General features: G+C 36.7%; 1 protein-coding gene across 2 annotated transcripts in view; it reads right to left on the minus strand.

Annotated features, from left to right (window-relative positions):
- The window catches only part of PRKN (parkin RBR E3 ubiquitin protein ligase), an 802,017-nt gene that overhangs the window by 408,555 nt on the left and 377,703 nt on the right, over positions 1-15,759 (minus strand). The window contains exon 5 of one of the 2 annotated variants that reach the window (XM_075499097.1): positions 5,898-5,981. The exons of the other annotated variant lie outside the window; for it this stretch is intronic. Within the exon in view, the coding sequence (XP_075355212.1) occupies positions 5,898-5,981 (84 nt within the window). The remainder of the gene's footprint in view (positions 1-5,897; positions 5,982-15,759) is intronic. 2 annotated transcript variants of the gene reach the window in all.

Raw genomic sequence — 15,759 nt, forward strand, 5'->3', positions numbered from 1 at the left:
TGGATGATAAACAGAAAATGTTCTGTACGTATTTTAGAGAACTTCAGAAGTTAGAGCTTAATAAAAACACTTATTCGGTAATATTTTATTTGAAAAGAGAAAGGTATTTACTGACTGAACAAAGAGTTTAGTATCAAATGTATTCAGATTGCTTGTAAGGACAAACCTGAATCCACCAAAATCATACCAGAAATACTTCCCCCCTCCCCCCCAAAAAAGGAATAAATACCAGACCTTCAAAAGGATAGCAGCTAAAATTTCATTTGAGGTACAGTACCTATAATTTTTGTTCAACTACACGATAGCTGTATTTATTCAGCAGAAAGCATATGTTCCCATTATTACCATAACACTGAAAACAAAACCCAAACCCAAGATAGCTCCAATAGCACTCACTCAAGCTTGCAATTGGTTGAGAAATATCTTGCTTCTGTCCATTTCCCCAAGTTACTGGAACTGATTATTTATAAAGCTCTGAGAAAAGCAGCGCTTTCGTTTTAACTCTGTGGTATGGTACATTCTACGTAACAAATTCTACATCACTGATACTCTGTTTTGCAAAGCTTTTTTTTTTTCTTTTTATCTTCTTGGAAATTTTGTAGTGATCTCACTATCACGATTCAGTCATTGACTGGAACAAAGTAATTATACAAAACAGTTCTAAGATTATTTAAAAGTCTTACAAGTATTAAAGAAATACTGGAAAACTTTGAATCATTACTTCAAATACACCACTGGACCACCTTTGCACTAAATAGGAGAACTGGGTTAGTAAAAAGAATAAGTTCATTTCTGTCTTTTTAAAGAAGAAGAATAGGAGCTTGTTCACAAGACTCCATTCTTTAAATGTGGCAGTAATCTTTGCTCTTTGGTTACGCAGCCATTTGGGAATATTTCTAGTCTAAGAATACACTGGCTGACAAAAATGGAGAGCTAACTGTTTCCTCCTTCAATGAATCCTACTCTTTCAAAAATAAATAAATAAAAAAAGACACCAATAATGAGAAACCAATACTTCAGTTCTTCACCATTGTGTGACACTGAAACTAGAAGTACATTCCTGTAGGAAGGAAAAATGGCTCTTCATCTCCCTCTGTCTACAACAAGCTTTCTGATGACATTCAGGCACAACACAAGAAGGACCTCAGAGGTACAGATGAGATTTCTTCATGATATAAAGAGCAGTTTGTAAATCACTTACTAATTAACCTCAACTCTCACCTACCAGAAAGGCCTTCATACACTTTTATGGGTCTGTGAAACTTGAACTATGGTGCTGCTCTGCATTGAACAAAGCAACCTTTGGCTATCTACTTAAGTGACCAAAAAAAAAAAAAAAAAAAAATCAGTTCAAGCTATTCAAGCTGTAACTAAAATTATGCTCATGTGAGAGCAGTATCTGGTATTTCAGAGAATGACGACTTTTTCCATAGCCTTTGGGTTACCATTTTTAAAGAGTACAGAGAATTACAAGAAAAAGATCTCAGAAAGAAAAAGCAAACAAATATGTCTGAAAACCAAGAGCCTGGAGCACTGCTGGTGCGTTCAATCATTCCTCTAGAATAAGTGCCTACCTGCACAGCTACATACAGCACTTTTGGCTGAAAATGTTTTGAGACAACCACCAAAAGTACAAGGTTCATCCTCATTTAGTGAATGGTCCTGGTTGGCAAAATAGCTTGAAAGGCTCCAATTTGATTGTCATTTTAAAATGTGTCAATCAGCTAAAGTCAACTTTTCAATTTTCTAATTAATATACTTGAAGTTTGTTATAAAAGGGATGTGAGTGTTCTACAATTACAGTAACATAAGTGTCCACACCAACTTCATTCTTTTGGAGCCGTAGAAGTTCAGAGTGAGAATGTATTATTTCTGATAGACTGTAATTAATGTGAAAAAAACTATTGAGCTGTGCTTTGGATACTCTGTATTTTGTTCACTATTTCTCAAAACACTACACTATTCATTTTGTTTCATAAAGTAGTCTAACATTAAATCTCTGAAAGAAACACTGCTTATTACCTTTTCAAAATCCATATTCTCTGTTTAGAACCTGTTTTCACCTGTGTTTGTAAGCTTTTTTATTTCTGGATAGAGCGCACAACTTGAAGAGCCTGTTACCCCAGGCTATGGCGTAACAGCCTATAATTGAAATGAACATGAAGGGAAACTGTGGGAAAGTTCCCCAGGCAGCACAGGGGACCGATAGCCAGTGTTCCTGGTTCTTCAATTTCTCAGTCTGCAATCAGTCATATTTTAAGATGTTACAATTGCAACATTTGCCTTTTATATTTATTTCTCTAGTATTTCTTGTGCTCATAATTATGGACTATAACAAATCACAAAATACTTACTTTGTTTTTCACTCCAAGCTCAAAAGTAGTTGGAATCACAAATAAAGCACATAGAGCAGATCATATGAAAATTTAAATTCAGTTTAGTTTGTCAAGCAAACCCACAAAAAATTAGTCAGATACATTTCATATTTGTGAGCACATTGGAACACATATCAAATCACAGTGCATTTATCATTAAGATATTAATGATATCTTTTGGCAATAATTTATAAGTTTTATTTAACTAAATCAAAATTTGATTTCTATTGCTTTCTAATATTGTCAATTACTCTATTTTCATATTTGCAACCAAAAGAATTCAAGTTTGTAAATTCTGGCAAAAAACTAATTTTATATCAAAATACATACAAATTAGTATTTCAGGAAAAAACACATTGCCTCTTGAAGGTATGTTGCAAACTGGCGTTTATGAGAAGTGGAAACCAATGAAAAGCAGTTTTTAAGCAAAACATTTATGTCTTAGGGGAGAAATAATGGAGGAATCTTTTTTCTTTGCTTAAACAGCAGTATTTGCAGTTTGTTGAAAACTGACAACTAACAGTCTCAAAGCTTCTTTGTTACCCACCACTCTAAAGAAGCATGTATACTGTGGAGCTATTTAAGACAAACAAAATATAATTGCGCAAGCTTTGTCATGACAATGCAAAAATGAATGATAAAGTGTGACTTAATCTCCCCAAAATTGTAACAGCCAAGAAAAGCTTAGAGGTTTTAACTTGCAAATTAGTTAAGGTTATTTTTGCTCTTTTCCAAGGACATACAATACATTCATGAAAGTCACATGGGCATGAAGTTCATAATTGATTTAAAAAGCCAAAAACCTCTGCTGAAGATGTTTGTTCTATTTTAAAGAAAAAAAAAAAAAAAAGGCCAGATTTCACATGTAATGGAAAGAAAGTCCCTAATTTCTGCAGAGAGTTAATTCTGCCTCCTGATGATAGCACAGAGAAGACATTGGCAAAGGGATGCCAGTGGTCTAGCCCAGGTGAGTTAGCTACTGTCTTCCTTTGCTTCTGTGGTGCGGTTTAACCATCTGGCTGCAGATCACCTCAGGAACCAGCAAGAGGTTTTATACCTGTAGTACATATGGGATTTGGGAACAAATGGATGACATCAAGTCACTATGACTTCAGGTAGGAAAAGTTCTGGGAATAGGCACAGTACAGATAGTTATACTGTTTTACCAGAGCAGGAAAGTGACAAATCCCTGGAGGCACATCTGTAGGATCTCTGTTGTTTCCAACTCTGGGCAAGACACAAAACATAAGGCTCAGTGATTTAAGCCTTTGGATTGGAAGATTTTGCAGGAAGCAAAGATGTGTTTTCACAGTGATTGAGCCTGAAAAAAAAGCCCACACCAAAACACAAGAAGGATGCCTTTCAGGGACTAGAGGGCCTCAACAAGTCACGAATTCAAAGATCTGGTACAGGGCTACCTACTGGATAGGTGGATAAGTGAATCTGACTAATTTTTTTTAATGACTTAATTTTTCTTGACTAGATCGATATTGCTGGCAATTCTTGTTCACGATCATAAAAAGGAGGATTGTTCTTGCATCTCAGTCTGGTTAGGTTCTAACACCATTGGATAGAGAGGTTTGTAGCTGATAGAAAGGGAAAATGTTTCAGAGTAGACATAAAGGAACAGCACATTACTCTGATAACAGCCTCATGCCTGTAGTTTGGGTGGGCTGAAGCTGCATTTGCAACATGTCTACCTAGGATATCTCCTGATTTTTGTTCAGTGATACCTTACTGAAAGATAACATTGATCCTTGGCTCTGCTAAGTATACAACTTGCCAGAGGTATTGACAGCAACTGGAGTCCTGGGACTTAACTGACTGGGTATTGGTTGTTTGCCACACCATTAGCCAGTTAATATTTTAGTTTTACGGTCAGTGCTTCCCCACGCCCCACCCAGGATGGTATGTTGCTCCCTTTTCTGCTTTAAAGAAAAAAAATAAATAAAAAAAAAAAAAATCAATGAGGGAATGGTTTGTAGCTCAGGAGGCAGGATTGCCTAAAGTGGCATTATTTCAGCACCTTTTTCACAGAGAGATTGGATAAGAAAAGCTGTAAGTTGGTAGCTGCAGGTCAGTCAGATATGTACTGGGAGTCCCAATAGGTGACAAGACCGAGAAGCTTGATCACATGCTTGTGTATATAAGGGCTCAAGCTGGATACCTGCCAAGGAGGCTCCTGTCCTTGTCAAAAGCAAGTTTTATCTTCTTCATTTTCCTGTGTCATCTTTAAAGAAAGAAGGGAAAACAGGAGGGACTTCTTCCCAGCAATGGTAGTGGCACAATGACAACAAACAGGTAGCAAAAGGGAAGTCAGGCAGTCAACCCTCTTACAACTACAGTAGTTCCTGAAGCACAACAGGCAGACTGCAGCCAGTCTGCCCAGAGACAAAGTGGTGCTTCCTTTTATACACCTAACAGAGCTCAGTACTGCTGAGAGAATAGCATATGAATGTCTAATATCTGCCACTTTCAAGAGTGGTTGAGCCACTGCTACAAGGAACAGAGAGAAGCACAAGCCAAAAAGCTGCAAGACCTCAGTTTCTGTTGGCTATGCACGGAAACAGCCATAAATCCCATGCAGTTAAAACAACCGTTTGGTGTCTAAAGTTAGGTAAAATATTTCCTGACACCATCTGTGGCCAAGCAGGAGACACTTATGGAACTGCATGGACACGCCACCTCACAACCATCTTGTTAGGGAAGACAAAGAGAAGACTGCACCAGAGCAGGTGAGTACCTCTGAAAAAAGGCACTTATGTTGTCCCAGTCTGCAAGTCTTTGATGACTAGAATCCTTTCATACATACAAGGTTTTGCGTTTGTCTTTAAGAGCTGTGTCCAGAAGGAACACCTCAAATTAAGCTTTTTTCTGAGAAGGAAGTACCTTTAAGACCTCTTTAGTATTAAATACTATTGAACAATATCTAACACATGAGAAGATATAAGTATACATAAATCATGTTTTGAAAAATCTTCATTAAGAATTTGAGATGTCTGTGCTGCTTCTTACTCAGGCTTTTCATTGATGTCACTTTGAGAAACACTTAAAGTAAACAACAGCGATGAGCATGTGGGAGAACAGATTTTAAAGTAATCAGTGTGAAGAATCTGCTTCTGTGGACAAAGCCTGAAAGTCTAATATGAAAGATCTTATATGCAAGATGACATAGAAATTTGAAGTTGTCAGGGCACTGACACAATAATTATAAAATAAGCATTGACATAAATGTTTAAGTATTACATTTTGCATTTAACTATGCACACTTGAATATCTAAGAGGTCTACTTCAGTAAAAGAGATGACATAAAATGATTTCCTCCTTCATTCCAAGCAGCAACTGACCAAGTTCCTCCCTTTCGATAAACATCAGAGATATGTTATCTGATGCTGAACAGCTCTTTTGAAGTGTACCATACATGTCAATTTACATTCATCTCTGCAATTCTCATATGGTTAGAGTTGCTACAGTTATTATTATAAGTGCCACAGTACTTGGAGAAACATGACAAAATCTTACCGCTGTGTTTCCATTGCACCTTTGGGACTGGCAAACACCTCTTATTCTGTTGGGAATCAGCACATCGTCCCAGCAAGATGGGCCCTTCAAAAAAAAAACAACCAAAGCATATAAAGGCTTTAATCTACTTAATAAGTAAACATACAAAAGTTGCTTTTGTTGTCTCTTTTCCTACCGCCATTTCTTTTAGACTTTAGCTAAACAATTTTATCATGTTTACGCTGAAAAAGTCCAATCAGATTATATGACAATATTCATCATAAAGCTCAGTCACTGGCAGAACATACAGCCCTTCCATCCTGAGGTCAGTGTTGTGAACAGGAGTCAAACAGTAGGTACGTTTTCTCAGTTTAAGACAGGGACTGACTTAATTATGATTAAAAAGCTACAAAGACTCATCTTGTTCAACACTGTTTACATCTTGGCCTGCAGCTGACTAAGGGGAAAAAAAGCAAAAAACCACAACAATTGGAAGTAGAATACACAGTTAGAAAGACTGGATTGTAACACAGACTAGGTTAAGTAGCTTTTCTCTGTTTTGTTGTTTAAGTATTAAATGGCTCTAACTTTACTGAAATCTGTTTCTGTTTTCATGGGCTGCTCGTGAATTTTGATAATGTTTGCTGTAAATAAATTAGACTTCTTGTTGCCAGATAAAGCCTTTACCTAACTATAATACAATGTAATGACAATGTGAAGTGAGGATTGTTAGTAGATCCCTGGACATTTACATTAGCTACAAGATTTGTCAGTCATTGTTAATAAAAAACCCCAACATCCTTAGCAAACTTTGCTATGGCTTTTTGAATATAGATAGTTCATTTATGAGTGTACTCTGTCTTTTGCAGTAAAATTAAAGATTACAAATCAGCATTATTAATTTCACAACTGCAAAATAGTGTGGTTAACAGGATGATCTATCAAAGAATATTTTTATAGATGGCATATATAGGAACATTTATAAAAATATTTCCCCAGCACACAAAAAATTTAAGTGACATTAGCACAAGTCTTCTCTTTTTAATATTAATCTCACACCAATTAATATTTAATTCGTAGACAATAAATAATCTGAGAAATAGATATGAAGCTCATGGATTTCCATATACATAGCAGAAATAAACAACTAAGAAAGGTATCAATAATTAAAATATTTGCTACTTGGATTAGTCAGTGTTTGGGATAGTGTCACTACTCAGGGATAACAGGAAAACTTTACCCAGAAGAGAAATTATGGCAGTCAAGAGGTTTAACTGCATTAGTGAAATTAGTGCCTACTTAAATCATAGTTGGATTACAAAGTAATCCAGTACCACATCTAGACCCATCTCCTTTTTACTTCTCTATGAGGCATTTCTTCAGCATAGTGCAGACATGGCTGTGACAGCTTTGAACTAACCTAGCAGTAGGAACTTAACTATAAAAGGTTGATGCAGCCTATCTGAAAAGTTGAGTAAAACACCTTAGTCTGCGCTGAGCTCTGCTCTCTACTGTCATAGCTCAAGCACTGGCCTTTGAGATAGATAAAAAAGATCTTGAACATGTGCAAGTTGTATTGCAGGCAGACACATGGGTGACTAGCAGTAGATTTGACTCTTTCAGAGAAAAACAGCTGCAGTATAGTGTAGTTAGTATAAAGTAATAATACTTTACTTGAAATTCTGGGAAAAACACCCCTTGAATTAATTATTTTAAAAATCAAGTTTTCCATCAATTATTCCAGTAAATTTTGACCTCTTATGAAGCTTCAATTTATCTCATTACTCATTTTACCCATTTTTCTGAAAGATGCATCCTTGATTCTAATAACATCCCCTTTTTTTTCACCCCCACAATTTAGTCATGCTAGCTTCTATTCAGTCCTCAAATTTCTGTGCACATAATCTTTGAGTCCAGTATAATTTCCACATCTCCTCCAAAGATTTAACTCTTTTTAGCTACCCCTTCTAGCTTCTTCTCAACAAGCACCCTTACTTTTATGTAGCTTCTCCTTTTTAAAATTAAGCACAATGCTTGTGTCTTTCTCAGATTTTGGGAAGTTGCTGAATGTAAATATATTATGGTCATTGTTAAAGAATAGGTCTTTGTTACTAATGTTATAAACTAGGTCCTCTGCATTACCTTCTCTTGTAGGTTCTTTGATCAACTTTTCCATAACACAACCTGACAGCATCTACAAGTTTACTCTTGGGGTCATGGTTTGATATGATACTTACCTAACTTACAGGAAAGCAATTTAAATATCCCATTATCATCGTTTTTCCTACACTTTCAAACTTTTGATTTTCCCCAGCATGGTAGACGCACTATCATCATCTGGTCAATTGGCTGTTAATGGGAGTCTTATATTTTTTTTTCCCCCCCTTTTCAGGTCTAGAATTTCTCTCCATAAGCATACTGTGTAACTCACTGACTTGTTAAAACAAGAAAATATTAACTTGTTAGTCTTATTTAACACCTATCCCTCATCTTTCATATTCAAATTTGTTAGTATACATTTATTAGAACATTTATTTTTCCAATTTAGAGGAATTCAGTAGGTTTGTATATCTTTGGATAATCCTTACATATTTTACACTCCAGAAGAGAATACTAGAAAGAAAGGGTGAGCAATAAGAAGTAAGTGTGCTTTATAAAATTTAGGGGCAGGAAGGGGACAGGGAAGAACACTTATAAAAAAAAAAACTAAAAAACCCCAAAAACACACCCAACAAAACCCACCCAAACCCAAAGCACAACCACTTTTTCCTGATAGTAACATCAACTGTAAATCTTTCTGTTACTTCATCCCTGCATGATTAATGTGAGACTCTTGAAGTTAATGATGCTATGCTAGTATACACACAAAAATAGAGTCACAAGATTGCTACACAATAAGATAATTTAAACAGTCTCATAGAAGCAGTTCCACAGGTATATGTTATCAACTCTGGTACTAATGATCTTGATTTCATAGGAAGAAAATATTTCAGGTTAAACTTTTTAGAGGAATTAATCCTTTAACTTCACTGAAGTTATTTCAGGAGAAAAATTCCCAAGTATTAAGTAGTTTGCAGGTCTAGGTCCATAATCACAAAAATATAAGAAGTCATAATAACTCTTAAGCGAGAAAGAAAACATGCATAGGACCATTTATAAGGTTGAGTGAGATTCTAGAAAAGTGCATATTTAAAATGGATTTGAAACAGTGTCACTATATTGATTATGCCGCAGTCTTATAATAGTTGAGAAACGAGTGGCTGATTTGCAAAATATAATCAAGAAAGCATCCTTAAAGAAACCAGAACAGAAAGGAATTGATGCAGTAATCGCCTACTGTTAGTTAGAATTCAACTACTACAGCTAGCACTGGACCATGTCCAAATATGCTTAATGTGGCAGTATCTTTTTATTTATTAATAGTAACAACAATTGTATTAATTTTGTGGTCACCTTTTAAGGTCTTATCTACAAGGGAAAGCTAGTGTGCTTTATGGCATGCTGTGAACTTACAGTGCTCTCACTCTCTGCAATAGTTTTTCTCACGACATTTCTCATGCACACAAGAGTACTTTTCACATGAAGCAGCTCTCTGAAATAAGAATGTCATCCTCCACTTAAGGCATGCTAAAAGCATATACACAGGGAACTAGTAGCATAGTCCCACACTATCAGCGACTACTCAGCTGTTCACTCACACTGTAGCTAACAACTTCATATTTTTTCCTTCATTAAAAAACCACCCTGTCCAACACTTCTTTACTTTAATTCTTATGATGGGCATAAAACCCATCAGAAAGGCAGATGCATTTAACTCTTTTGATAAGATTAACCAGACCCAGCTTTAAGTCAACAGCATTTTCTCTTTGTTCTAGCAAGAGTTAGATTAAGTTTTTAAGGGACAAATTAATCCAGCAGGAAAAGTCCAAGATAGACTGGCAGAGTATCTTGGGTTTGTGCCTGTCTGGCAGTGAGGAGTGGGGGGGAAAAGTAACAAAAAATAAAACCCAACCAAACAAAAAACCCCTACAAAATTCTATGCCTCGCTTCCCAAATTTGTAAGAAGGGGAAAATCTCCTTTCCCACATCTATGCTGGGCATTCTTCAGGGTCATAATTTATTAATAATAATGTAATACACTTCTAAAAGATTTAGTGTGCTTGAGAATTTTAGTTTTCCACCTTCAAAAAAAAGAATAGCAAAAAAGACATTTGTCCTTGAAAAACACTATGCATTCAAAATGTTACTGTTTCTTTAGCGACAGCACTACTAAATGTCATTGCTATAATTGCATCAAAATAAAATTAGGAATTCTGGCGAGATAAAACCTTTGAAATGCAATTTTTGTATCGTTCTTTCTTGAGTCTAAGAAAAGCCTGTCAAACTGCAGGCCAGCCAATCACTTGTGGCGTTGTAACACTGCATGCCAAAGTGTTTGTAATTATTAGTTTGCATTAATCAAGAACACACTGTGAGAAGAAGAAAGCCTTCTGATTGCGAGATTAAAGCAACTGCCCCTCTTGTACACAGCCAAATGGCTCACAAAGAAAGCTATGCATTAAAAAGGATGTATCAGAGAAGACTTTTCCGGTGTATAAATGGGAAAATGACAGAATAGAGAAAGAAATAGAAAGAACAGCAGTACAGCACTGAACAGAAAAAGTCATGTCAAACATAGTTGAGTATTTCCCAAATAACCAGGTATGGAAATTTTTATGCTTTGGATGTATGACAGTTGTTCCATCCCTTTTTGAGGGGGAAGACAGGAAAAAAAGTTGGCAAACGGCATATTAAATTTGAACTGAAGCTACTATGCATCATATGAAGAACAGGGAGGATTGAGGTGTTTTTTCAATGTATGAGGGAAGTACTGGAAACCTGTGTACAGTCCACCAGTATATTGTACTGGTGCCCACTACAGCGGACAGTACACTCTTCTCTTAGTGTACTTTCTATCCAGTAGCCAAGATCTAATTTTGTATTGTAGAACCACAACTGAATTTTGGTCAACGATCACTTAAAAAAAAATAAAATATCTGAGAACAGAAATAGTATCTAGAGATCTCAGATGACAAATTATTCAAAATGCAGTTGGTGACAGAACTGTTGACCTGTGAAGTCAGGGAAAGGTCAGAAGCAGAGGTCAGCAACAGAAACCAGTGATTCAAAGACTGAATCATTTAAAAGGCTGGAAACTATCCATGTATTCAATGCTTTGTATTTTCCCTGCTTTATATTCTCCCCCAGTGAACAATATGCAGCAGAGTATCATTAAAACACATCTTTGTACCTGCTAATATCTACATGAGAGACATAAATCATTAAAATGTTGAGCAAATGACCCAACCAAGGGACAAGTATTAATGCAGAAGGATTTTTAAAATAATGAAAGAAATAATTTCAGGTACTTAAGAGGGTTTAAAAATCAGCATACAAGCCACTGAAAAAGTGCTAAATCTAATGCAAACCATGTGAGCACTCAAGACTCCTCTGCAAAATGATGGCTATTGACCTGTCTACATGAGAGTATTTGAAGAGGTAACCATTGTATGGTGACCCCTCAGCATGAGTTTAGTATCTTGAGGCAATAAGACAAAAAAGAGTTCCCCAAAATGGTAGGATTACTTAATAAAAAATTTATTTCCTTTTTGCCACTCTAACAGGGGTATCCACACCAAGCTACTACAATTCACTGCTTCCAGTGACAGTACACACTGAGAACTCTGTCCCCTAGACAGAGCAGGAACCAAGATGTATTCTGATGGTAAACATACATATGCAAACACAGCTTAACACATGTAATTAATATTACATGAACAGCAATAGATCGCACCTACTGTCACAAACCTAACGCATCTTAACAGAGATGATACAATCTTTTTGCTGTTGTTTTCTTACTCTTCTCAATGCAAGCTTGAGTTCGTTTTCACAATACAAGCACTTCAGCCTAGAAAAATAATTTTAAAAGGGAACACACATTTTCCTACAACAGCATAGACATTTTTACTAAATAATCAGCGCTGCTTCCCTCAGCACCACCTGACTAAAGCTTGTCTGCTTCTCTAAAATCTAGCACCTTCCAAGACTTTTATTCTTATTATACTACCTCTGTAACATTTCAGAGCAAGTGACTTGCAAGACAACAACAGATAGCCAGATCCTGGAGGCTCATAAATGTCTCAGAACTGACGGGTAAGGCTGAAGAAGGGTCAGCAGGTGATAAGTCCCCAAGGAACGGGGCAAAGTCTAGAGTCTGTGAAGAGGAAGAAATGGGGCTTTTTCTTGGCTAGACAAACTGGTATTGATTAAGCCTGATGTTACTATTGGTAAACCAGTGCATTCATACTTTTTCTCAGCACACCTAACCCAGATCATGATTTGCTCTTCACGTTTCACACTTGTCATTAGAGCGGCATTGCAGAATGCTAGATTATTTCTTATGAGCATAGTATGGATATAACACATTCAAATAAAAGCTTTCATCCTATTTCATTAGTGTAGTAATGGACTTGAAAAATTAAGACTTTTAGATACACCGATCCATGTGTTATAAGTTCTTAACAGGCTTAATTTAGGAGAGCAATCTGATCATCTTTTGAAGCACTAAGAAAAATCTAGCTGTTACATGAGCGATACTCAATTGGACTCAGTAGAAAAGATTCGTATGGCACATCTCTAATGGCAAAGAGATTGGAGATCTCATTTCAATTCAGAAGAAATATATCTGAATCATAATATTCATGTAAAGCTCCATATTTATTTCAGCATTCTTTATCTTCACAATTATGAGTACAACTAGACTATGTTTATTTAATAATACACTTGCTAGATTTCTACTGAATGCTCAGATATCATACAGACATTATTTTGTTCCTAAGTAAAACTCTATGAACAGCAGTACCCAGTTTAGCACAAAATGCATTCCTCCAAGTTCCCAAAGCACAGCCTAACAGCATCCACTACCACAGAGAGAAGGTAAAAATAAAGTTTATAAAAGACATTACTACTCATTTAGCCAGGAAGCACTTGCTAGCCTTTTACACATGTTCTATTTACAATACTTGAAAATTCGTTATGTTAGATAATCTATTGGAGGTAAAAACTACCAGATTGGCAACCTTTATTACCAAAATCCTCTGCTTAGCCACAAAACTTATCACAAAGGCAGAAGTAATTAAAGCTTACCCACAGTTTACACAGACCTGCAAAGGCCACTTCTAGCAGTGAGAGAGTAATTTTTGTTCGAAACTATTTAATTTTTTTGACATTTCTGCCAAGACTGATACCAACTAACTAGGACACAGGTGATAGGATACATGGATGTAAGAGGCAACCCATAATTTATTTATTAACACAGTGGAGTTGTTCTCTCCTACACCCCACATTTTAATAAACGCTACTGTGAATGACGTGACACTGCAGGTCAGACTCTAGTAGCAGTGAGAGTGTCTCCTACTGCACACTTCACTGCATGTAAAACTAAACAATTTACCACAGATTGACTCTGACATGGAATCTCCCATACAGCAGGGAGCACAGTATAGAAAAGACTACTAAATTAGTCTTGGGGCTAGTTTTAAAGGGGTTTGTGGAATAGGAATGGGAGGATTGAAGTTAACTGCTTAGTCTACATAGCACATTAAAGAATCTATCAGAAGAAATTTTTCGTTATTATTGACTTTGGTCATTAGAGCAATCAATAAAGCACATGGATAGCTTTATTCATATGAGAAATAATACCAAAGTAGAGTTAATCACGTTTTAAGTCTTTGCAGGCTTGAACCTACTGGTTTGATTTACAGTGGTATCTTAGAGATGAAATTTTCCTTTCAGAGTGCCCAGTCTAATTAGTAAATTGACAGTTTTATGTCAATAGTTATAACTCTTCCACAATGAAGTAGTTGACAATTTGCTGAACTGCTCACAGTTGTGCAATTAGGAAGACTTCCTGCATGCTAGTTATTTCAAATCAAAGATCAGAGAATTGTATCTCTAACTGAAAATGCAGTTTAGTAAAAATAATCTCCATCACGTTATTTTATTGATCATTACTTTTTCTTTCTTATCACAGGCATCTTTATTTAAAAAAACAAAACAAAAGAAAACCTGTTAATAAGATGTTTTTAATAAGTTCTGGTCTTTCTTTTCTTTCATATTGTATTATAGGACATGAATTTGCAACAGTAATCCCACTGATCTCAACTAAATAATGAAGGCTAGTACAAAGACACCAAAGATAAAGGTCTCCAGAGTCACCTCTTCATCAATAATATTTTATGATGTGCACTGTGTTGCCAGCACAAACAGTTTTTATATAAACAAAAAACTGATTCATAATATGCTTTTGGACAGTTATTTTGGTGGGCCCTCCCCACCAAAAAGGGACAAAGAGAGAATAAAAAGAATTCAAATACAACTGCAGCTGAGAAATTGAACTGAAAGAGTCCTGCTGTTGCTTGACAGGAATGTAGTGAAACGCTAGTCTTGAAAGAGAGAGACAGAGATATAACTATGAAAGAAGTGGATGTAGAGTCTCCTAAAACAACCAACCAAACGCCATTCAAATAATCTGTCAGACTAATGATTTCTAAACTATAAATGCAAAATATATTACTCTCAGTCTGGGTGGCATTAAATGCTTTTTCAAGATTGAAAGAAGAAAACAAAACTGGAGAAAATATCTGTAATTCTCTAAACATGCCACGTATCGACTGTGCCCATTGAAATTATAGCATTAAAAAAAAGATGCAGGTACAAGACTTAACACTAGCAAATCCCACTGAGGTCAGTATATCCAGGAGCAGAACAAATAATAATTAAAAAAAAGGACCCTCTGGCTTCAGCTGCTGTTACTGCTGTGGTGAGTTTTCAGGGGTCTTCCTGAAGGGAAGCGGACAGATCACCGAGAGCCCAAGGAGCCCACAGACGGGAGAAATCAAAACCTCAAAGACACGTTCCTCTTCTGGCCTGAGCCCAGCACACCCTAACAGGAGTGAGAACACTCACGGCTGGTTGAGCCACAACTCTCTACATTAAGAATATTCATCCTTGTTTTAAGGGCTTTTGGCTGAAATCAGAAAGTGCAAAGACTATTTTCAAAGTCTACCCAAAATACTGCTTCTGTTCCTATCCTTTCCACCCCCAAGTCACAGTTACAAGCTGTAAACTGACTAAGTGTGAATTAAAACTTAATTTGTACCTCTGCTTTTTCTAAAATGGCAGCTGCCTGCAGCGCATGGATTTTGTCCCACAGGGCTTTCCGGGCTGTGAGGAGCAGCCCCACGAAGGCCTCCTCCAGGCACCGCCAGGGCCCGGGCCACAGGAGGCAGCCTCCCCCAGGGCCCCCGCTACAGCCCCGTGCAGGGTGAAAGGGGGCTGCCGGGGCAGGGCTGCTCAGGCCTCCTGAGGCCTGTTCTGTGCCCTCAGGGCCCTGACAGACTTGGCACAAGTAAAAAAAAAAAAAACCACAGACGAGGTTATTAGCGTAAGGATAAACTATTCCTAACCACACAAGGAGTCGACCCCTTTGAGTCTGAGAGCTCCAGGGAAACGTCAGCCATTTGGAGGTGAAGTGCCTGCAGGATCTGGTAGCAAATCCTCATGTCTGTCACCTCTCCATAACTGAGTGGTAGGGTTAAAATTCATTAAACATATTTGAAATTCAGTATGAAAACATGCTGGTGATTCTATAACTCACAGGGATTAATAATAATAAACAGGGATTACACTGAACTTTTCCTTCCTTTCAGAACAGGGTAGGTGGAAGATATATTTTCCTGTGTGAAGGTATTTTTTTTCCCCCCAGTTACAACTATAATTTCACGTTGAACACAAAACAATTTAACCTAAAAGTTTTGTCCTACAGAAACATTTAAGCAACTTC

The sequence above is a fragment of the Mycteria americana genome, chromosome 3 (assembly GCF_035582795.1).
Source record: "Mycteria americana isolate JAX WOST 10 ecotype Jacksonville Zoo and Gardens chromosome 3, USCA_MyAme_1.0, whole genome shotgun sequence".
Classification (NCBI taxonomy): domain Eukaryota; kingdom Metazoa; phylum Chordata; class Aves; order Ciconiiformes; family Ciconiidae; genus Mycteria; species Mycteria americana.